The 24,757-nt window shown below is 39.8% G+C and overlaps 2 protein-coding genes across 2 annotated transcripts in view; both read right to left on the reverse strand.

Moving 5' to 3' along the window:
• Positions 1-11,399: 11,399 nt before the first annotated feature.
• LOC103802683 (cell cycle control protein 50C-like) lies at positions 11,400-19,994 on the reverse strand. Its single transcript, XM_009075201.1, has 7 exons — positions 19,782-19,994; positions 18,845-18,955; positions 17,581-17,682; positions 16,132-16,222; positions 13,852-13,989; positions 12,659-12,868; positions 11,400-11,587 (listed from the first exon to the last, which is right to left on the reverse strand). The coding sequence occupies exons 1-7, from the start codon at positions 19,992-19,994 to the stop codon at positions 11,400-11,402; spliced, it is 1,053 nt and encodes a 350-aa protein (XP_009073449.1).
• A 1,211-nt stretch (positions 19,995-21,205) lies between these two features.
• Positions 21,206-24,757, reverse strand: part of CMSS1 (cms1 ribosomal small subunit homolog (yeast)) — a 32,588-nt gene continuing 29,036 nt past the window's right edge. The window contains exon 10 of the mRNA XM_009075202.1: positions 21,206-21,397. Within this exon, the coding sequence (XP_009073450.1) occupies positions 21,314-21,397 (84 nt within the window). The 3' untranslated portion in view covers positions 21,206-21,313. The remainder of the gene's footprint in view (positions 21,398-24,757) is intronic.

Raw genomic sequence — 24,757 nt, forward strand, 5'->3', positions numbered from 1 at the left:
TGTTTTAGCTCCTTCTTTGAACACAAAGTAATATTCTATATCAGAAACAACAGCATTGTAAAATACATACAAAAACGTAAACTCACTTGTGTGTGTAAACCAGCTGTGATAGAATATACTCAGGATTCACTCAGGATTGTATTCTCCAGATACTGACACAAAATACAAGCAAAGGCAAAAAAGCTAAACAATTCACAACAGTATTTAAGCTTGATTTTAGGTAGACTGAGACCAAACCAGTCACGATGCAACAGAAGGAGGAAGTGATAAGTCTACAGGACAGGCTGCACACTTAATACAATGCCACAATACCTAAAAATTATTTACAGACTATTATAAGATCTTCAATTATTGCTAAGTGCCTGCAGTTCACTTGCCTTGCTCCTGAACATGCTGCAGCTTCTTAAGTTTTTCTCTCTCCAAAACCACGTTTTGGCTGGAATGGACTGAGTGCCAGAGTCCATTCCACTCAGGAAGGCTCCTGTGTAGTGGACTATTCTAGTACATGAATCTTCCTGAAACAAAGGCAAAAACCTTGAGTTTATTAGTTAAAAAAAAGAATCCATGTTTTATGTATCAGACGTCTGATACGTATCTAAAGCAGCTGATTAAAATACTCCTTCAGAAGTCACAGAAAGTAGGAACTTTTGAGTTGTTAGTCAACAGCCCTTTTGTCCCCCACAGCCTAGCCCCTGCCACACCTCTCAGTGTAATGTTACTAGCTTTATTTTTGTCTGTGGAGAAGCATAATAGTACTTGGTTTAAGGAAAACAAAACATCTCACTTTAGAAGTCAGTCCTGCCTGTACAGCCTTCAGGAGACTACCAGCAATAATCATGGCAATACCAAGGGAAGTAAGTTGCTACACCACTGTAACCTGAATTTTGTAGGTACATGTCACACAGTTTACAGCCACCAGGCTGTGAATGTGGGATAAGAAGGGACTGGATCGTGCAATAAAGTCACCTGCAATTCAGGTGAGCAGCTCCTTCTCCACTGAAAGGATATCCAAGAGTATCCATTTCTGATAAGGAGGTGTGCAGAAGTACTGAAGATTTTCTCACGTCTTGCTCGTCTTTTGCGTGGGTCAAGAATTGTGTTCCTCATCCTTCAGCATAACGGATGAATACAGTTACCTAAAATATCTGAGCTGGGAATGATTTTTCATATGTTGAAGAAATTCTAAATCCTCTCTGGTGCATCTGTAACTTCTTATTCTTTATACTCTTCTTATACTGACTTCACTGAAGCCTGGTCACAAAGAAATAAATTTTTGGGGTTTTTTTTGCCTAAAGCTAGGAGTTATGTCAACTTTCTTATTACCAAAGTGCCTGGTGCTTGCACAGGAAAGGAAAATAATGTACTAAAATACATCCCCCTCTGAGAAGAGCTCAGCTGGCTGCACTGCATTATTACTGATCTAAAGGAAGTGAAATACAACTTTCTGTGTTTTGTCTCCTTGTGCATGTTCTCCTTCAAAATACCCAACTGGTCAGAGCGTAATGGAAGGTCCATAGGGTTGTTCTGCAGGGGGAAGCTCTCAGCTGGGCTTCCTTCAGCCAGCCATCCACTTGTTGAAATTTTAAAAAATAAATAAATAAACAAAACAGCCTGTGGCCTGTGCTTTTGCAAGTTTGGCTGATAACACAGAAGGCCTCAGTTCCTTCAAGAAATGATAATAAGAAGGATTTGTAAAAACTTAATCATCAGGAATTTCCACTGGTGCCAGCAAAGCATAGAAGTGCAGCCTCTGTCAAGCCTTCTGATGAATCTGCTCAGGAAAGGAAAGCAGGTGGAGGCAGGTAGGAAAAAACAGTGAGTGGAACAACTGTCACAACATATATGTCTATGAATAGTTTTGGAGAGCTGTTTGCACTCCCTGACCTGTTAATGACTGCAACATTTTGAAGTCCTGTTTTCAGTGGAGGTTTGTAGCATCAACTTAGATGGAATACTTTCAAAGGTAAACCTTGTTTCAACAGTTAAGTAACATTCCTTAGCTACCAAAGTCATGAAAAGCTATTATCTGTTTCATATTTTATGAACTGAAGAGACAAGAAAAAGAGACTTTCATAGCAATTATTTAGGAGCACATGAGGAATGGCTACAAAGAAAACAGCAGAGGGAATTTTAAATGATGAGAACCTTTCAGATAGTTTTTTTGTAGTTTGAGATCAAAAGGCACGCAAGTTTCACACATATCTCTGCGAGGCAATAAAGTAATGAAGAGCCTGATGCAACTAAGGCAAAAAGGGCAGTGGTATTTGTACTCCTTCACACTTCAAAGGAAGAGAAAACAGTCACCTCTGCTCTCCCTTAGTAAACTCAGTTTAAGAGAAAGTTGAAAATTGGACAAACACCACTAGAAAAATCAGTACAAGGAGAAGACTTTAAAATCTGCGTGGACCATCATACAAAATAAACTAAAAAGAAACCGACCAGAAAAACTAAGAGCAAAGGTCTCTTACAATTACCTATGGTTACCCACATTTCAAATTCTACCACTGAGGCTAAGACAGGGTGTTGTACAGATGTCAGACTCAGAGTGGAGCAGGCTCCACCACAAAAAAAGTGGCAGAGAGACATCCTGTGGGTGAGTGTGAAACCGAGCAACACTGAAACCAAGCCTAAACACTGAAGTGAAGCCTGACCCATGCTGACACAAAGCTGACACCCACACCACAGGAACATGTAGGATTTATGGTGTCTTTATTTGTTTTGCCTTAACTCCAATTTTCTTCTTTTTAAGTTGTTCTGTTTAAAAAAAAATAAGAAAATTGAGAAGCCTTTCTGTTCTTTCAAGGGCTCATTGTCTTTTGAGGTCCAGGGAAGTCTATCTCAAAACTCTACCCCACAGAGGATCCCATCACAAAGCTACACCATTTGCATGGGAACTGAAACAGGAATGTATAATTTACATTCACTGCAGTCTAATAGGTTACAGTACCTTAAACAGGAGCACATTCAGACATGGAAACAGTGCCTGCCTTGAACTGATACAAGGTGTATAGTTCAAGCTCATGACACAGCAGTGAAAATTCCTGACTCAGAGGAATCTGCTGAGATTCAAGATTTGGTTTTAGCTCCTTCTTTGAACACAAAGTAATATTCTATATCAGAAACAACGGCAGTGTAAAATACACACAAAAACGTAAACTCACTTGTGTGTGTAAACCAGCTGTGATAGAATATACTCAGGATTCACTCAGGATTGTATTCTCCAGATACTGACACAAAATACAAACAAAGGCAAAAAAGGCAACCACTTTTTCAGGTTATGATAATTTTGGAACAAAATTCAGAATGGAGAGAAAAATTAAATTCCAAAGGAAGTTCCTAAGGTATCTATATTTAAACTTAGTCCCCATCGCACTTGTGCTCGAGTCCCTTCACCAGCCTCGTTGCTCTTCTCTGGACCTGCTCCAGCACCTCAGTGTCCTTTCTGAATGAGGGGCCCAAAACTGTACACAGTACTCAAGGTGTCTTTTGGAACAAAATTCAGAATGGAGAGAAAAATTAAATTCCAAAGGAAGTTCCTAAGGTATCTATATTTAAACTTAGTCCCCATCGCACTTGTGCTCGAGTCCCTTCACCAGCCTCGTTGCTCTTCTCTGGACCTGCTCCAGCACCTCAGTGTCCTTTCTGAATGAGGGGCCCAAAACTGTACACAGTACTCAAGGTGTCCTCCATTTGTCTTTTTTTCCCATTTTTTCCTGGTTCATGGCTGGCACTGGAAGGCAGTACCATGCGAGATGGAGCCACTCAAGGATGTTCAGGTGTTAGCACCACAGGCCTGGTGCTGCCTGTGACTTGGGAGTCTCTTTGGGCTTCTCTTCATGCACAGGAGGACCAAAGGAGCAGTTGTCTCACCATAAAAATAAATGCAAAAAAAAAAAAAAAAAAAGACAAAGCCAGTACTCTACTCAGACAGACACAGTGCTGAAGTAGGTTTCATCCAACACTGGGATCTCTTCTAAAGCTACAACTATCACAGATTCCTGCATGGGAGACCTGCGAGCCCTGGCACACAGCACCTGGCACACCACAAGTGGCTGCTGCTGCCAGGGGCACACACAGCCGTGGGGCTGTGCCAGGGAATCTGGAAGCAAAGATAACCTGCAACTCCTCGCTGAACAGAGCTTACCCTGCTCCCAGTGGGGGGGAGGACTGGCAACTGCAGGGAATGAGCAGCACATGCCAACAGTGCCCGAATTTCTCAAGGCTTTTACCTCCCTGAACCTATGCTGCAGGCAGGGGTTGAGAAGATCCCAGATTGTTCCTCACATGCTATGTCTGTGTAAGGTTTGGACAAGGCCAGCATCAACCAACTGCCTGCTCCCAGTACAAGAGCAAATGGTTTTGACTTTGCACAGTGAAGTCTAAAGAACAAAATTATCCTAAAGACTCGAATAGCCATTTCTGTCAGTTTCCAAGGAAATCATGCTCTGCCTGCCTCTAGCGCCCCCTCCACCCAAACAACTTTTGAATGAGGAAAACCTGCCACCATAGCACTGATGTTATGGTTGTGAGGAGTTTATGAAATCATCATTGATGAGAGTGCAGAAGACGTTACAAATCTACAACCCAGGCGACCTTCCTTGCTGAAGAGCTACTGCTCCATCTCTTACAAAACAAGTATGGCCCAGGATCCCAAACAAGGTCAGCTCAATTAACTCTGGTATGCTACTGAAACTTTCAAATTATACCTTGCTCTGTAGGAAGAGAATGTATTTTGCCCCAGAACTCAGCATTATCAAATTAAAGTAATTATGGAAAATGATCTTCCAACAGCTGAGAACACTTAAAATAACACCTGACATATTCATACTTCATTTATTTCTATGACATGATCACTATCACCTGTTAGGTAGATATGAGAATTGCTGACAAAACAAGTAAGTTTCAGGGCAAATCCCAAATTAAAAACTTAGCCTATTTACTTGCACTGTGTGAGACATTCCATTTTAATCAAAACCCCAAAAAAGAAAAAAAATAGGAAAATGCCCAACAGGCTTGTGCTCTGCCTTCTCATTTTCTTACCTCCCTTTGAATAGCAGCTCTTGACCTTTTTAGTTAAGCCTTGGCTTTCCACTGGTTGCCTGAGGTGAAGTTATGAACTTAGAAATGACAAATTCCTCAAGCTACAGCCTAAAACCGATTGGCATAACTACAGTCTATACATCTGTTAAGCAGTATTTAATTCATCAGTACCAAAAATATGCAGCGATAAAATCTTATTCATAGCTTTACTTCTTCGCTCATCAACTTCATTTAGGATCAATGCCTTTTGAAATGATGAACTGCAAAGCCAGAAAAGGCATGGAGAAATCCTGCTCAAAGGCTTCCTATGATCATTGCTGGGGTTCTTGAAAACAAGCTTAAAACATGGAAATTTGACTATAAGCACTAGAGTAGGTGTAGGTAATGACTCATTGATGATTCTTTTATTAGTTTCAGTGACCTTAATTTCAGTTTCTGGATGTCCCACATGTGGATGGCACAACACAGGCCAGCAAAAGCCATCCCGTGCAGGGACTGTCATCGAGTTACACAACTCTGCCACACACCCTGCCACCCACCAGGATGAAGCACCACCAGCACGTTTCCTTGGCATCCAGCATTACATTTCTCCTTCTGCCCAGCGCTGGGGGACACGATCCTGTTGTCCTCTGCCACCATGACAGATTTCTTGGCACACCCACTGTGGGGAGGAGTGTTATTAACTGCAGATGTTATTATTGTCCTGAGTTGCTGTGAAGCCTCCCTGATCTGTCAACTGCCACATTGTACCTCAGAGGCACTGACAGTGGCTTAGCACACTCTCCCAACATGTTAACTCATTATGACAACTGGGGCTATGGGCAGATGCTACTTCCTTCCTTTTTTCTTTCAACCATTCCAGGTTTTGTTGGATGCATTTCTTTTTTCCAGTGTTTTCAGGTTCATTGTCACTAATAATACAGTCCAGAGAAAGCCCAAGCATTCATACAAGTTGTTTGAGAAAGCTCAAGAACTTTTAACCTAATCTTAAACCCTGAATCCTCCAATATTATAACTAGGTTAACAGAGCTGTTAATGGAACAGTTTCTCATTACAAACAGGAATGTCATGGGGGAAAAGGCAAATAACTTTGGGTAGCTGGGTTTGACACAGTCAGAATCCTCATTTTTTCACAAGCTTTTTTAATTGTTTTGGTTTGAAAGGGGTCACTTTAGGCACTTTAATGCAAAGTGACAATGGCTGCAATTGCGTGGGAGTGAGTATAACCAAATGGCCTTTTTTCAAGCTGTATGTTTGTTCACAGACTACATAGTACATACTCAGTAGATACACAGATATTTTTGTTAGAGCTCTCTGAAATATATGTTTTCTGGGGTATGAGCTATTTGATGTCTTTACCTATGGCAATTACCACTTGATGTCATCTAAATATTGCCTCTTTTCCTCTCCTAGGCAGCTATACTGGAAAAGGGTGAAAACTTTTGTCATGTACTCCTGAATGTAAGCACAAGCAAAACAAGCCCCACTCTTCCTCTGCCTGGCTTCCCATAACCTGAGGACCTAGAGCAAACAAAAACTGCTCCACAATCCCTCTTTTGGAAACAAGAGGCCACCAAAGGAAAGGCCCAAGGCACTCCCAGATCTTAATGAAATTGTTCTTGGAATTGCAGTGCATAACGCAATTACAGAGAACCCAGTCAAAACACCTTACCTCAAAAACTATGCACTGTAGTTCAGAGTGCACTGGAAACAGAAACATTTTACTTAACTTGGCTGCCCCCCAAAATCATATGGGCTTTCCAGATCACATGTCAGGATACACTATTGTCTTAAGCAGCTCAGCCAAGTTTCTTTGTCTCCATACCCAAGAGCACAAAAAGTACATTTTTCCCTTCTGCCATTCTCCCTTCTTGTATGGTTACAGGTTTTTTTGGACAGCACCTTCTTAACAGGTGACAAGCAAATGATTTCTCCTATTTTAGATCTAAACTCAAATCTAAATTGGTGTTTAATCTCTGTTTATATTATCAAAACTTACAAAGCCCTCCCTTCCTTGAGCTGCTCTCTTTGACTTTATTCTGATTTTAGCCTCATTTCTCAGAGGCAGCAGAGAAATGCATCACTAAAATACACCATCCAAACACTAATATTAATACTCCCCATGCAACACAGCTGTTAATATAAAATAGATGCAGTGTGTAACTAATTTTTCCAGATTCTACAGGTCTGTGATCATGCTAATCTGTTTCACATGAAGGACTCATCCCTTTGTTTTTAGATGAGATGAGTTAAGAAAATGTCAATGACTAGAAACTGAAAAACCAACCATGGCAGACAAATACTGTATGTATATGCCTGAAACTGTAAAGCCTGAAAAAAAGACTTGGAAAAATTCTCTAACTAAAGTGCTACTGAAATATCCTGTAACACCTGATTCACTTTTATCTCTCTCTCTCTCTAGGTATAGAGTCATATCCATTAATGAAATTCAATCCCAAAGGGAGCTGGCAACCAAAATCCGTTCAACAGCTTTTGACATTAAAATGCAACTCTCTCCCAATACCTCCCTGTAATTTAGAAATGAGATTTAAATTGCATGTAAGCTTTTCATAATGGGATCTTTTCACCTCCAGATATTTTTGTCACTGTTATAAACAGAACTCCAGAAGAAGATCCTATGTGTAACTGTCATCTTATACAAAACCCAGACATGTATATCCCATTTAGCTCACTATTTTAGACCATGTTTACCACGTAAATTTAGATTACACCTGCTAATAGGAATCCCTTGTCCAGTTTTCCATTCACTAAGTATCCATCCCCTCAAAGAATAAAAAAAAAAGGAATAATGTCCTCCTTTATTTGTCTGTTCTAGGAAAAAAAAGATGGGGAAAAGAAAAATATCACTTCCTAGTACTTTAGTGATCTTTGATATCATTCATTTTAGTACACCAAACGTAAACCCTATTTCTGACATGCATCTTTCTTTTGTTGAGAGTGAAGGAAATTGGCAAAGTTCCATCAGCTCAAAGGCACTGAATACACAGCAATGGTGCAAGATAAGGCTTTAAGTAGCAACAAAGGATCCAAACAATCTAATAATTTTGGTATGCCAAGACATTACAAATAATGGCAAGAAGTCTTGTATGGCCTAGTGATGTGGCACTCACAGTGGTGCTGTTGACTTAGATTTCTCAGATACAGCTCTTAATGTCATGCAGCAATGTTAACCATGGACATCTTGGCACTGAATTGCCAAGTCTACATAAGTTAATCTCTCAGAGAAAAGAGCCCAATTACTATTGGTGGAAGTATGCTTGATAAGCTAACTAAAAATCTGTTTGAATAAGTTTTACCAAGGTGTCTTTTTTTTTTCTGCCTCTTTACTCAAGACACACAATCCATAAAATCAAATGTGCAAGGCAAAAGCAGTGCTGTGCCAAAGACACTGTAGTGGGTCATGACACTCCAGGTATTTTGCAAGCAGTTTGTACCTCGGTAAAGGTGCAACAGCTCTAGTTCCTTCAAATTTCTGCTCTCCAAATCTGAGTGTTGCTTTCCCTGATCAAATTGACTTAATGATCTCCTAATAAATGAATTCAAAACCACACTGGATCTTTGCCTGGAATCATGCCTCCTGCTGGTCTCGGCAGCTGACAAAAGTGGACAATCCCCTGGGACATGCCATAACGAGGAGCAGTTAATGATGGCTTTTACCATCTTCCTGTTATGACAGGCCAGTTCTTCCACCAAGGCTCTCACTTTTGTTCCAGACCCTGCACTAGAGGGAATTAGTCAGCAGCAGCAGCATAAAAAAGTTCTATAAACATTTCATAAAGGTAGAGTATTATTCCCCAATGTGGGCATTGACAAACACATCTATGAAACTTTCTTGAAAGGGCACACTTGTGCAAGCTCTGGCACAAGGGGCAGACCAACAGCATAGCTGCAGCAGTGGCACAAAAGGCAGTGGAAGGAAGTTGCTAAAACTTATTTTCCACCCTTTTGAGCAAGGCAGATTTCATCTGCTGGGAGTAATTAATCAAAACTGCCATTCTCATTGCTCTGCTCTGGGCAGCACAATCCCAAACAAGACACATACACTGAAGAGCTTCTCAGAGGTAACAGCAGTAACTGCTGGATCTCAAGCAGCAGCTTCCAAAGATACTGTTCAGAGGGTATAAGAAAGATGTAAGGTGTGTTTAAAAATGTGGTAATATGAAAAATGAGGGTTTGGGTTTATAGGACTTAGACAACTTCTGGAATAACAGAAAGACTTGTTTGAAGACAGATTTTCCCTATGGAGGGGTTTAAAGACAATGTACACTGCAATGGAGGAGGTTCTTACACAAACCTCTGGCAGATAATGGGCAAACTGTATGTATTACTTGCCAGAATGTGTTTTCTAAATAACATTTTTTCCCTGGTAGACATTGCCTCACTGAAATACATACCTCATTAGTCAGCCTCCTTTTATTAACATTTTTACCAGACACTTCAGAAATAAAATCAGTGATAACTGCACAGTGGCTTCACCAACCATATAGTTTTCTGAAAGTCACTTTCTCAGGATTTAAAAAAAAAAAATAAAGAGAAGGAGAAAAATAAAGATGCTCCTGTGGTCTGTTAGGAGCCAGAAAACATAAGTTCAGCTTTGGTATCAACTCCCATCAGGGCTTTCCAGAGGGCTGCATGGGATTACATTTTCAAAAGGACTTAAAAGGTTTAGGAGCACATCTCATTGTTAAAAGTGATTTAGACTAATGAGCTTAAGCATTGTTGAAAGTACTGCTTCATGTTCTGCCTTGTCCAGCCCCGGGAGGGGTAGGGTTCTCCCACAGCTCCTGACAGATTCAAATGCAAGAGTCAGAAATACAGGAACCCCATTTCTACAGCTTCCAGATGGAGGGGACTGGCTCTGACCAGGAAAAGCAGATGAGGGACATGCACCTTTGCCCAGGAGGTCAGCACAAACCATCAATGGAGCAAGACTGAACTTACAGGCTGGGCAGTGAGCCTGAGCAGCATCCCTTCTGCTGCTGGTGGCACAGTTATGAAGCAGAGATTCGAGGAAACAGTACCTTCTGTGGCTGCAAACACCTTCACCAGAGCCCATCTGCCAAAGGTCACGAGCTCCTCGGTGCCCAAGACACTTCCACAAACAGATGTGGGTGCCCTTGGCTGGGGCATGCAGCCTCCTGTGCCACATTCCCTTTTCTTGCCCTAGTCTGTGACCTCTTTCTTGTTCTAGTGCAAAGTTTTTTTTAGGGGAGGGAGAGGCAAGGCACACAAAATACTTGTCAAAGGAGACTTTTTATTCCACTTACACTTTTGCAAGGGAAAAATTATTTTAAAAAATTCAGACATACCATGATATGCTTGACCAAATTCTTTAGTGCTGTTCCTTCATTTTTGAGAGAGACTAGAAATAACTCCTAAATGTGTAAAATTTTGAACATGAAACATGAAAATGGATAAGCCTATTCATGAGCTGCAGTGCATTTTCTGCATTTTTCAGTGCTGCATTTTCTAAAATTAGGTTGACAAGATTTTCTGATCCTTTGTTTTCTATTGACAATACATCACCATTCTATGTCAAGTAAGAATCTGTGAACTTTTCACATGGAAGGGTGGGTAGGTAGTTATATGAGGTAGATGCTTCTGCTCCTATGTGTAGCATTAAAGGAGTTTTCAGTTTAAGGTTTCTATCAGATCATAATTTTAAAAAAATATAAATCAGTGTTTTGATACCCTCCAGCTAATACTTAGATAAACCCAATAAATTTGGTTTAAACAAACTCCAAGCTCATAATAAATGTCCTGTATTCCATCACAAATCAAGTACCAAACTGGAATGAATATGCTTTGCTAAATCAATTGCTTTAACAGGATAGCTGAAAAAGGTATATAAAACCTAGGCCAAGCCATTCAGCACGTGCACATGGCCCACAAACAGATTTTAGTGATAAGTTCTACTTGCTCAAGCCTTTTGGATCAAAACCTTACTTTTTACCTATCCAAAGTGCCACTTAAGTCAAGAGAAATATTGTCTGAATTCTGGGCAGAGTAAGAAATTAATATGTACCCTTACTTCTGGCCAAACATTAGTAATATATAATTTGTTAGCCATTGCAATTCTAATCCACTATGATATCTGTAGTTTGAAGCTCATCTCGCTACAAGTTTCCTGGGAAACAAATTTAGGAGCACACATACATTAATAAGAATGCTACCTCAGGTAAGTTTGGTTTCAGAGGATGGGATAGCACTGCCCCTCAGTCTGCACATATTCACCAAACATGATGCTGAAACAGGTCAGAGGAAGGAATGAAGTCTGTGCTGCACGTTCTTTGGTCACAGTGCACCTTTGCCTTTGTTCAGGAAGCCAGGGAACCTTATTACTTCTGAAAATATGTTTTCTTTTTCCTGAGTTTTAAGTGGATGGCAGTTATGACAAAACCTGCCAGTGTTGCTGCTGTGCCAGAAACCACGTAGGCAATTCCCAGGAATGGGTTACTTCCTCCACTCCATACCAGAGTTGAAAGAATCACATGCTTCCTCCCCTTGAATTTGGTGACAGGGAAATCTGATAGAGGGATGTTAAGATTTCACTGACAAAGTTTACATTATTTCCAGGAGAAGGAAAAAGTAGTGGTTAAATGCTCAAAAACCTTTCCAGAGCAAAACGAGTCTGGAGGTCTGCATTTGCCCCCAAAATTCCTTTCACTGATCTGTGATGTCTCTGCTATTCTGGATCCAAAAACCCAGTGGCAGCTGATGGTAAGAAATCCAGTTATTTTAGATACAGTCTTTGTGTGCACATGGAAATACTTTCTTTTTTTAACATTGCAAAATTCATATTTATAATTTATATAACTGCTACTGTATTCCTCTGCTATGAAAACTCAGCTGAAAATGAGCCTTTTTGGGCAGCTTATCATGATACTCTACACAGTGAGGATAAGTGCTCACTTCTCCCTAATGTGTTGTACCCAGAATGTTATAGCATTTTACCTTTCATCTCTCTCATGGAAACTTTCAGAATAGAACTGTGACACAACATTTAAAACCATAGCTCTATCAGCTGAGAGAGAAGAGAAATTTATAGTCATCTTAACACAACTCCTGCCAACAAAAGGAGTGCTTTAGTCAGCAAAGTTCCTGCTGTTGGGTGTGAGAGGGCATTTGCACCAGCACATAAGCTGCTGTCAGTCAGCACATGGCCCAAATCCATCAGAGGGCTCTGCTGACACAGGCATCCTGCGCCGCTCTCAATGCCAAGGATACCTCTGCACATTGTGCATCCCAGTAATGGCATCTACACATCTGCTTAGCCCCCTATAAAATATTTCAGCTTCAACCATCTCTTTAGGTTCCCACTCTTCAGTTTCATCCTTTGTGTAATGCTCCCATGTACTGCCTCCAGTCAAAAGTAGCCCCCTCAGAAGTCAGAACCAAAGTCAGCTGCTGCCATTTGAGTAACAAGTCATAGCTCCATCTGCACAGGCTAAAGAAAATCCACTAGCACTGTCTCATTTTTCATGGTGATCCAGTTTGGGGTGTTCTGCTCAGTTTCTTTGCCAGTTTAGTATCCAAATCCTATCTGCTTCCATCTCCCTGAAACTACCTAACAGTCTTACCCAATATAAAAGGATACTATAGGAAATCCGGAAAGTGTAATTCCCTGCTGGGAGTCCATCCACAAAGTGCCTTATCCGTCTGACACGACGGTACAGATTTCTGAAGGTAGCAAAGGCTGACACTCTCATCCAGATAATGAAGTCATCATTTACATAACCATTGTTCCTTTCATCTTCCTTGTCTAACATATACACTGGTTTCTGCCAGTAAGGAGGTCTTGCTGTTCCTGATGAAAAAGAAACAAACCAGGAAAGACATACTGTCAGTAAAAACAGCTGCTGCTGACTAAATTCCAGGCCTACTCACAACCTACATAGAATATGAGATACAAGACACTGTCCAATATTCAAAAATGATTTATGCTAGATAACACTTTTCACCCAAGTATCTCCACTCACCTCAAACATGAATGAACAGAGATTAACAGTACCCAGGGGCTGCGACACGTTAGAAACTTTAAGCACAGGAAAAACAAAGTGACTTTCTCAAATGAAATTACTGTTTATTCTAGATTCTTGCCTCTTCAGCAAGCAACGTGCTCTCTATAATGAGGAGTTTGCCTTGATTTTTATACATTAATTTATTCTTGTACAACCAGAAAAGCACCTTTCTGCAGTCTAATGGCATAATCTATGATATTTAGAATCTGTCACATGAAAACTACTTAGATAATTAAGTCTTGCATATTGCACCCAGCACAGCACTGCCCTGATCCAGAATAGGGAGCTTTTGGTCCCACTTCAGTACAGATCAACCAAAACAAGGAAACAGCCCTAACAAATAGGTCTAAAAGAACTAGTGATGAAGGCAGCATCACTTGTCTCAAAACTATCTAAGAATCTGCATAGGCATGAAGGAAAGATGCGACATGCAATTCTCCTTCACAGAGGTTTTCAATAGAAAAAAAAAAGTGACTGCATCCTTGCTATCTCTGGACAGATTAAGTGATACAAGAAACTACACAGACAGGTGTTGATGTGGGCTAACTGCATTTCAAAACCATTTTGTTCCAACTTCTGTGGTCACTGCTAAAAAAATTAAAAAGGTGATATTTTGGCTAAATGTGTCTTCTGCTCTCAGTCACCCTCTAAAACTGCTTCTCCAACATACTTTGGGATGTATTTCTCCAAAAGGTGATTTTTCTCAGAATGGGAAACATATGAGGGGGAGATAGAGAAAATTAAGGAGTACCAGTGGAACCATTCTTACCTGCAAATGCAGAAGAGAGATTGTGTGATACAGGATTGCGAAATTTCACATTTTTATCTGTCCACCAACTGTTTCCAGTCTTCAGCAGTGGTACTTGAATCATGGATGAGTTACGATTGTAAAAAAGATCAATAGTATCTGCAGGGAATACAATAAGCAATGCCTATGAGTAAAAGAGAGTCATTTGAGTTGCCAGCATGACTAAGAAAAAATGTCACATTGAAACATCTTTCAAATGAATTGATAATGAAGAAGGTCTTGGGAAAGGTTTCATCAGGTATATTCCACAAGAAGAATTAAGGTTCCAGAGCCTTAGAAGTTCTTGAGTTTTAAACTGAACATGCTCCTACCAAAAATCCTATTAAATCCCTGTGTAGAAATATGTGCATCAACTCCTGTGGGACTAACTTCTTTGCAAATCACTTTCTGAGTTCTCCAGCTAGTTACAGGAGTTACTCTCCTAGTTAGCTTTCCCTGCTATTTCTTTAATCAGTTGTTAAAACTGATTGCTTTGCTATATATAACATATGTCTTCAGGGAAGAGGAGAGAGGTAAAAGCACAATCCAGGGAATCCACAATCTTTTGGAGTAAATTTTGTCTTAGTTTTATGCCAGGTAGAACTCGTCTACCAACTTGGACATGAACACTTTCTTCAATCAAAAAGCAGTTGTTTAAAATTGTGCTTAATCATGACATCCTGCTTCAGTGGGCAAAAAGCACTTGTTTTCATCCATTCTATTTCCCTACTTAGATTAGTTTAACACAAGGCAAAAACATTATTGGTCTCATTAACACCTCTGTAAACATCTGGGCAGCCAATGGGATGATGGTCAGGGATAGTTGGATGATATTGATGGGGACAGGCTGACTGCTAGGAAATGTGACAAACGCAACTCAGCTGCATGAGCATCAATGAAAACTTACTTTTTTTTCAGAATCCTACTTCCAAACCTGTGTTCACACAGCTCCTCAAGGCACAGAGACACTCTCCTGAGGAAGTGATCATTCTGTGTCCCACCACCTCCCCAGATGTTTGTCACTAGTCCATTAACAGGAGTTGCAATGCTCTGAGCTCTGCCTGTTTAACTGCTTGTCCTGAGTGCTCTCTCACATGCTCCCTTTGATTGAAAACCTTTCCTGTGGCAGGAACTAGGCCTTCCTTCCTCATTTTAGAAAACAAGATTAGAGAATCAGCTGAACTGTCTAAAGTGAATTGGAAGCACCTCTTTCACAGGAGAGGGTCAGAGATGAGCTACCTAAGAGGGGATTCAGCCATCACCCCCTTCCCACATACCACCAGCAGATGGAACTTTTCACTACACTGTGCACCAAGGACAGATGCAGAGGCAGACACTGGGAGGTTTACCCACAGCATTTTAATATCATAGCATTCTGTCCTGCATCCAGGGCTCCAGAACTGCATGTGCTGCACAGAGGTAGCTCTGCTGGCCTAGGTGTGAGCCTAGTCCAGTAAATCAGACTTCCAGGGAGGCAGGTGGGTGCACATGCAGATGAAAAATCGAACAGATCTAGAAGTTACTGAATGCAGATGGCCTTCACAAGTCCTCTGGTGTAGGTGTCTCAGGGGCTTGCAAACAGATACTGCCTTGCCAAAACCTGATGCATGGAACAGGTTAAAAAAAGGGTGGAAGTGGGGGAGGATTGGCACACAAAAGAGATGGGGTAGTGGAGAAAAGTCTGTTGAAGTTTTTTGTCTCTTTTCCTTCCAAAGAAATACATTCTGAAATCTCCCAAATGTACTCATAGGCAGACTATGCCCACTACATTACTAAGAAACAAGGTCAAACCTGGGATCAAATTAAGTCTGTGTAAGCTTCCAGTATTCAAAGAATGAAAATGACACCACATAGATCCAAAGGTCTAAACCAGTGTGGAGAATGTCACCTCCTTCTAAGCATACACTGTGGAAAAGCACAGTCTAGGCTCTCCCATCACTGTACAGGAATATACTTTTTGGCAAGAAAGTATACTAAATCTGTTGCATCATTGTTCCTTATTTCAAAAGGGACTTAATTCCTCAGTCCTGTATATTCACATTGAAGAGGGCCCTAGAAAACTAAAAATTTCCCTCAGTTTCAAAACAAGAGGCATGTTACTGAACAGTAGGAACAGAGCTCCATATTCACTACAGTAGCACCACCAAACAAAACCTTTCATGAGAGAGAGAGACCTTGCAATATCAGGACTCATCTGGACCATGGTAATGGAATAGTTTCAAGTGGAAGTTGGTAAGGCAGGTGTGGAAGGTACCTACATACCATTGAACATGCTGTTGGCAATAGCACCGCACGGTGCCATGGGAGTCCCGTTTCGGTAGGTGGTGAAGGGTGCACAGTTGCTCCTCTGAATCTGCATTCAAGGTCACAGAACAATCAGGCACAGACCTGGGGGATTGTTTTAATTTGCTGGTGTCTTCCCACTCCTTCTTCTGAAAAGCCACTGAACAGTTAAGTCTCCAGTACCTTTTGGTCACATTAGAGAGACATCCAAATGAATGGGTCTGTAGTTGAGGAACACCTTCCATATCTAGGTATGTAAACTTAAGGCCTTCACCAAGTTCTGCTGTAGACTTGTAACTTCCAGACTACAAAAATGGATTTGGGGATCTGCTGTTCTAACATGGCTACAATTGAAAATGTTCCAGTGAAATCATGGCTTACCACAGAACATTTTGGTTTTCCTTCTTTTTAATTGTGACCTGGTCTGCTTTAGTGCTGGAGAACAGCAGATGTGGTTAGCCACATTACTGCAATTAAACATGGGGAAGATATGAAGATACAGAATGAAAAACAGAAGTCCATCTCAAATTTATCACATCTCTCCTATCCCAGTTCATGGGAAACATTTGCAAGTAACTCCAGTGAGTTGTGTATCTGACTGGCACAGAAGCCAAAGGCAGTTGCAATCAGATGCAAACAAACAAACTGACAGGACACCAAGAGAAGCAAATGTATGAGGAACATGTCTTGAGAATTACAAGAGGCATTGTAATTCTTCTACAAAAGAAACAAGAGATTATTATGGCATGACCATCAGAGGTACTGAAAGGACAGCATGTGGACTGTGTGTGTAATAAGAAATGCTACTTTTAAATCCAGGAAAATATGCTTTAGATTTGTAAGAAAAAAAAGCCCTGAATGCCACGTTTGCATTCACTAATTTCCTTATGCAGGTCTGCTGCAGGTGACACTGTCTAGCCTTCTCTTTGGACCTCTAAATTGCATACTTAGAATGCTACATGATCACTTATTTCACCATACACCTTTTCCTGCTCCTTGTCTGCTTCCAAAGTCAGATGGCAAAATGAAAGACTTAGAATAACTTAATTCCCTAACCCTATAATAAAAGCACAGCTTAAAACATTTCTGGCTAAGACCGAAAACACAAGAAGGAAAACCTTTCTGTAAATTTATTTGGAAAAGACAATGCATTTTTTAATCAGCATTCCTACAGGGTACAGGTTTGAGAAAGCCAACACTGGACTAGCATCTTTTATTTATTCCCTGAATTTTCCTCTGCTATTAACTTATTAGACATAATGGCCCTAACAATCATAAAAGCAGAGACTGAACACTGAAAATCTGTACCTTATTATTCCCTAGAGCCATCTAAACACACTTACACCTATGCCTAGTGAGCTGTCCATATGGTCAAAGATGCACCTGCTGGAAATACTGGTGATCTCATAACGTAAGATAAAAACTTACCTTTACTTTTCGACCCAACAACTGTGCATCACTTCTGGACATCACATATCGACGGTGGTTTTGGTAGAAGTTTTGCAGACCATAGAAAATAAAAACATCACCCTAGAAGTCAAGCATAAATCTCTTCAATAAGGTGAGTTCATGAAGACAATGAGAAATCCTATTACTTGTCAAAAAAGAGAGGGGAAGAGAGTACTCAATTCATATGTAAGTGTTGGTAAGTACACTCGAAGCTATTCAGCAGACATAGGTTAGAATCTAGTCTTTACCCTAACTGAAAGTTTTAGGATTTTGGCACAAAATTAAACATGTTTTAAATTACCAAATTAAACCTAAAATAACAATGCCTGATGATTATTTTATTCAAGATGACATGGCTGGCTATGAACTTGCAATGACTGTGAATCATTTTGTGGAGACAGACATTTTCCATAAAAGAAAGTGCACAAAGACCTTTAAATTAAAAGGATAATGCTAAGCAGGCAACTCAAGCAAGAAAGAGAATTATTTAACTATAAAAAACCATTATTCAGTTAAATTAATTTCTCATCTGAAACATCACTGTAATCTGTAGAATTACAAAATACTTTAACAACCTCTTCAATATTGAAGAATCCTAAAGTGACTTCATAATTTAAATTGTACCATAATTTTAAGGGATCATTTGTGCAGTACTAAATATAAGGTCTCTTTAGCAGAACATGAAGCGTTTTAACAGTCTCAACAACATGACCTGCTAGTTTAGGACAGGAAATGAATGATACTTTTCCAAATGAAACTGCAGAATCACATTGCTAGACTGAAATTATTTCAAGGACCTTGGGGATTAACAACATAACCCTTGTAAAAAAAGACCACAGGGGTTTAATTATGACAAGTGGTCAGAGCTTCAGATTTCCTTCTCACTTGAGAGCTTAGCAGTGCAGTAACAACTAACCCCAGGCCAAGGGCAAGGGTTTCCTACTGACTCAGAGAAAGATACAGAGGGAAGTCACCTCCACAATCATACACCATTTCCTCCACCCCCATCTTCTCCTTGGACATCTCCCAACCAAAGGCAAAAGTAGCCAAGTCTTGGTTATTTTTAACATAAACCAAAATAAATAGCAAAGGCAACAGTGTAAAATTTTCAGTATTTCATGTTTTGAAAAAGTACAAAGAAAATCAGGAGCTCTGCAGAGCAGAATTACTGTATTCTACCATGCAGGAATGTAAGTAATGGGTGGTACTAAGCAACTTGAATTGTTTTCTTGGATCCACTCACCAATATATCTTCCTTTAGTGTGAAATTAACCAAACAGTGGCATTCCTTGTTCCAGTTAGAGGAATTTTCACGGAACTTTGAACAATCTGAGCATTTATCTGAATAATCTATCTGTCAGAGAAGTGAACAAGCAGAGATATTGTAATAAAGGATGTGTACATAGGAAAAGGTTAGTGTTTTAGCTCCAAGACTTCTCAGCAGTTCTCTTCTATGTGACTCTGGACTGCCAAAAATATTGTTAAAAATTAATAGAGGCAGAGAATCAGGACTTGGTCTGAATCAACATGCACAAAATTTATCCCTAGTTTAAAGCTGTTTTAGAGCCTTATAAAGATTGTTGCAGAACCTTCACATCTGCTCCTTGGCAAAGGAGTGCTGAGTGAAGAACACTTTTGCACCTTGGCCTGGCTGACCAAGTAATGCTTGACAAATCCCCCACATGCATTATGGCTCACCCCTCTTGACCAGCCCAGAGGTAGTGCTGAGTGTTGGCTCAAACCAGGAGTCTATTAACACCACCACAGGTCTAACCAACCTTGCCTGCAGGAGACCTGAACCTTAGAGCTCCCTGTATTTAAAGAAAATGCCCCAGCAAACACGTATATTCTTTTAGTACCAAACACTATGAAAATTTCTTACTTCCCTTCAAAAACCCAGGAAATAATGACCACATTTCAGGCATTGCCAGCCAGTGGCAGTAATTATCACCAATATTTCAGACATTACCATATAGTGAACCACTCAGTGCTTGGATTTTACTTATGAAAAACTATATCTGAAGATTTTCACAGGAATACTAGCTGTTGGACACATGTCCAAGGCATGAAGCCACTGCTATCATCTCTATTCAGAAGCAAAACTTCAAAGCCTTTTCCCTCCAAACCTAGCCCAGTTTCTTTTTTTACAGAATATCTAGGAACGTCACCCCCAAACAAACCTGGATTTCTCTGACGCTGTTTGCAGCCAGTATAAGGCAGACTCCCACAGTAAGGCAGAATGCTCCTGTGAGAAAGAAGCTGGAGAGCACAGATGCAAGGGTAAGCTGAGGTTTCCAAGCTGGTAGCCTCTGTTGTTTGAATGCACTGTTATCTGGACATCTGGAAGGATGTGCTTCTCCTTCTTGAGGAAGAAAACTTGTCTTGTTTTTCATTTTCTTCTTGGTGAGAGGAAGGAATAATATACTCGTTCTGGAGAGTGTTTAAGCTGAGATACTGTCTTTATTGTTGGGAGACTGTATTGTTTGTTCAAACCTGCATTATGGCCAGGAATTACTTATTAACTAGATCTCTCTCTTCCTTGTTTTCTATCTTTGTGCCTGGATTCCCATGATCAGCTTGTACCAACCAAATGATTGTGTACTTTGGTCAGAGTGTCTAGTTCATGCCTCCTGGAAAAGCTTAAATATACTTTTACTGCCCCCCAGCTCAGTAGGATTTGTGATGTCTTATTCATTTACAGGGATAATGTCAGCCATACTGGAATTTCTCTGTAATTTCAGAGGTATTATTTCTTCTTCCTTCACTTCCATAGCTGCCCAGCTAACAGGCTTGGCATGCAATGAAAGGAACTCTACTCCTGTTGCACTGGATTCCACTGGGGGAGGACTGCAGGTGCTGAGACAGCACTGGACAGAAAACAATGCTTTGGAAGGCCAAATCAATTTTCTTAACCTATTACATTTGTTGCCTTTGATTCAGATGCAATTCAAGGTTGTTAAAAGGTTATGTGTTCTTTATCAGGACAACTCATTCTCAAAATATCTGATTCGGATCAATGTCTTTTCAGGACACTGATGACTCGCTCACCTCTATTCATCTTGTTCTCTGAAAAAAAATCCATCCATTCCCTCCTATCCACAATGACAAGAGAATCACCCAGAGATCATATATTTTTAATATAAATGGACAAACAGAAGAACATTTTTTTTGCACACTCCCACAGTTTAACAAAAACAAAATCTCGATATAATATACAAAGAATTTATCATCTAAAAGTAAAAAATAGCATTTGGACAGCTCTAGAATAGATAGGTGAAAAATACTTTTTTGACATATTACTAAACTTTATACACCTTTTCCAAAGACCCTAGAGAACAAAAACTAGATTACCACTCTCATGAGAGAAATACGTCTCCCTTGGGAGAGCAGAGGGAGAGAACAGAAAATTGAGATGTTCAAAGACTTTCACACTCAAGTTTGCTCATCTTCAAAGTCTTAATAGTGACATATAGTGGTAAATCTAGCAGGTGAATGTAACGTAACTCTAATTTCAGTATGACATTGTTCCTGCAATAAAAATCATACTAAAACTACAAACAAAACTTCCATTATTAAAATGTGCATTATTTCTGCGTTGACAGACCTCTGAAAAGTCAAAATTCTTGATTCCATCGCCTGCTCATCACTTGCCAATTGCAGACAGGGTAATAGTAAAATGCAGCTGCAAATTGCTTCCTTGTTGGCAAACTCATTAAAAAAGTCCCAGCTTCACAGACCCCTCTCTGCACAGCTTTATAATACTCATCTCCAGTAGGTCAATTGTTTCTTTCTTTATCTGAAGAAAACAAAAAATCAAAGAAAGCATCAAAAGCTACTGATAATGATACCATTATTTATTTACTCAGGCACTTTACCATAGGACTACCAATTAAAGAAGCAAATTCCTATCCAAGGTTCTTTAGAAAATACCTAGCCATTTGCTCTGCAACCCTGAACTACAACTACAGCTCCTCGTGTCCCTTATAATGTGACTACAGAAAAGCAGTCACTGGTAAGGAGTTGCTAACACATTGCACAGCAAAGGTCCATCCTGTGCCACAAAATTCCTACAGGACTTTCCTGAGTAACAAGCAGTATCAAGTAGACCAACCACAGTACGACAGACACAGCACTGTCTGTGTCTGAGACACCCAAATGAAAGTGAGCATGAAGGTCAGGTCTGCATGTGTTGCATGCAAAGTACTTTGGTTTGTTACACAGATATGGCTGTTGCTTATTGCTTACCTAAAGATAAATGTATTACAGAGTAAATATTGACTACATATTTCAAAGGGAACACAAGATTCTTTGTCATCACGGTTAGTCCACAGTTTCTTTACAGTTCCCTCCTACCACTTACAAGTAACTTATTTGCAAGTTTCTCTTAGGATTATATCCACTGTGTCTCCACTTTGCACAGGAATAAATGATGTAAGAAAGCTTGACCGATCTCTACTCCATATCAGATATGTTACATGAGGGAGAAAACAGTTGTTGTTCTATCACAAGTCCATTTCTCACAACCCTTTTTACTTTCATGAAGCCTGAAAATTAAACTTTCCATATTTCCAAATTTACTGAAGGCTCAGTGTGCATTGTTTGCAGACAATACAGTATTTATTTTTGTTGAAAAAACATCCACTTGAATCTTATGAACAAGGAATTTGAGGACTTGAGAAAGCTCTGTCTTGCCATCAACCTCTGTACACAAAGCTTTCAAAGCAGGAAGTTTGTCCTTCGGTCAGATCGAAAATTTTTATCAATTTTTATTTAGACCTTTATGCTTTACTTTATGCTATAACTGCAGTGTGCCAAGACAAAGTCTGATAATCTCATTCACCCTTCCTGTGGTTTCTTTGAGAACCTTCTATTTATTTCCTTCTCTTCATTGTTTGGGATGAATGAAGCAGAAGACACAGAAACAGAGAATAAAAAAATCCAACAGTATTAACTAATGAGATATTGAGGGAACTGACAGAGCAGCGATTCAGGGCACCATCCATTGTGTGGATATGATGGGATTCAGGACTCCCATGTGTTTTAAAATTCATGTATTTATCAGAATATACCACTGTGTACATAATTCTCTGCTGAACATCAGGTGAGTACAAAAACATCAAGTAGAATGGACATGTGTTTCAAGCTGTTCTTGCTTTCTGGTGTAATTACAATGAAATTTAGCAATGTGGCACCTTAAATATGCAAACAAATTATTGACAATTGAGGTTTGCAGTGAAAATAGGCCAGAATGCTTAGTTTCTAATTTTAAGTGTACAATTTTGCCTCTACAACTAACATAGGATGAAAGAAATTAGTACATCAAACTGCCAATTCTCTAAGTTATGTCTTTGATACTGTGTTTCCTCTCTGATTAGACTTGTGACTATAATAGCATGTACTTGACAATTTTCAATTAGAAAAGTTGACTAATATTGTATTCCATACTTCAAGTCTACAAATTGCTAGAACATCCTGTTGGTTAATATGTAGTGTTAAGATGCTTTACCACCAAAAGATTATTTGGCTATCTTTCATTGATGACATTCCTTACAAATAAATTTCAGGAATCTGCCTGATGTCTGCAGTAAGACAAACAGTTGCAAGACAATTCACCTGCATAGCTCAAGATGTCAAAAACCTTTCTGTATGTTGTGTTACCTGAGTCAAGAGCAGTTTGAAGACTTTTCTGTAATAGCATATTCACTATTCCATAATCCCACATAAATATCTATTACCTATGCTAACACTATGTATGAAGGTGCAACATTCTTACATGGATTTAACTTGAACTAAGATCAGCTTTTTATGCTAAGACAGCTTTAGGATTTTGCCTTAATTTGGAGTCACAATATTTTGGCCTATATTCCTAGGCAGATATACAGAAATGCCAATACAGTGATCCAAAAGGGATAGTTCAGGTTTGAAATAGCCCAAAATGAAATATTAGCAACATAATCCTCATCTTTTTTTAAGGTGGATCACCTATAGTCTACTGTAGTTATATTTGCTTCAGCTGACTTAAAAAATCCCTCCCACTGCAATCAGCACCGTTTGTACTGCTATGTCTGTGAATTCATGTTTTCTGTTCTTTAAAAAACTTACAGGTAAGACCAAGCACCATACAAAAAGGCCTGATGTATTTACCACAAGAGGGAGCCTCCTTGCCTCCAAAAAGCAAGCTAGGTTCTTTTGCCACACTTCTGCAATGTGTTTTTTTGGTGGGGTGCTTTATTCAAGATTATCAAAAACATCTATCTTTGTGCATGTGGGACTGTAAAATACAGCACATTCAAATACATAGACAAGTGGATTGATGATTGATAATTTCTTTCATTTGTGAAACAGTTAATATTTATAGGCAAAAAAAAAGTCCTTTCCCCTGAAGATTCTGTGTATCAGCCTGGTCTAAATAGGCGAAAAACCTGAAAACACTGTGCAGGAAATTGGGAGGTTTATAACAACCACTAATGGAGGAATCTGTCTCTTCATCTGGCTAGATATTGGGTGATGCCCCACAGCATATGGTAAACCATACCTTGTCCCAGCACTAAATATAAAAACTGGATTACAGAATTGAAAACTGGAAATTATCTTAAAAGGCGTCTACAAATGATGGGTGGTTCTAAATGGTTTGTACTTGTCAAAAAAGAAAAAAAACTTGTCAAAAAAGAAAAAAACCAAGAAGAAAAAATGCCCAAGAGACCTGTCTGTAGATTTACTCACAAGAAAAGATGTTACTCTCAGATGGACAAAAATAAATGCTTGTTCAAAGCTTTATTTAGTTTTTGAGGAAACTTTTCAGAGAAACACAGAATATTTTGGACTTGGAAGGCACCCACAAGGATCACTGAGTCCAACTCTTGACCTTGCAGAGGACCACACCAAGACTCACACCATGTGCCTGAGAGTTGTCCAAATGCTTCTAGAGCTCTGTCAGGCTTGGTGCTGCGACCACTGCCCTGGGGAGCTTTCCAGTGTCCAACTACCCTCTGGGTGAAGAACCTAATTAGAAACTAATATCTAACCTAAACCTCCCCTGACACAGCTTCAGGCCATTCCCTCGGGTTCTGTCACTGATTGCCAGAAAGAAGAAGTCCACATCCCCTTGTGAGGAACCTGTATACGGTAATGAGGTCTCCCCTCAGTCTCTTCTTCT

This window comes from Acanthisitta chloris, unplaced genomic scaffold (assembly GCF_000695815.1).
Source record: "Acanthisitta chloris isolate BGI_N310 unplaced genomic scaffold, ASM69581v1 scaffold2505, whole genome shotgun sequence".
Taxonomy (NCBI): domain Eukaryota; kingdom Metazoa; phylum Chordata; class Aves; order Passeriformes; family Acanthisittidae; genus Acanthisitta; species Acanthisitta chloris.

Coding starts and splice junctions, on each gene's coding strand:
- LOC103802683 (XM_009075201.1), bottom strand. CDS start 19,994: ATGAAAAACAAGACAAGTTTTCTTCCTCAAGAAGGAGAAGCACATCCT. Junction 16,223..17,580: donor TGTTGGGTCGAAAAGTAAAG/GTAAGTTTTTAT, acceptor CCTTGAATGCAG/ATTCAGAGGAGCAACTGTGC. Junction 11,588..12,658: donor CACTTTCCGGATTTCCTATA/GTATCCTTTTAT, acceptor TCCCTCTATCAG/ATTTCCCTGTCACCAAATTC.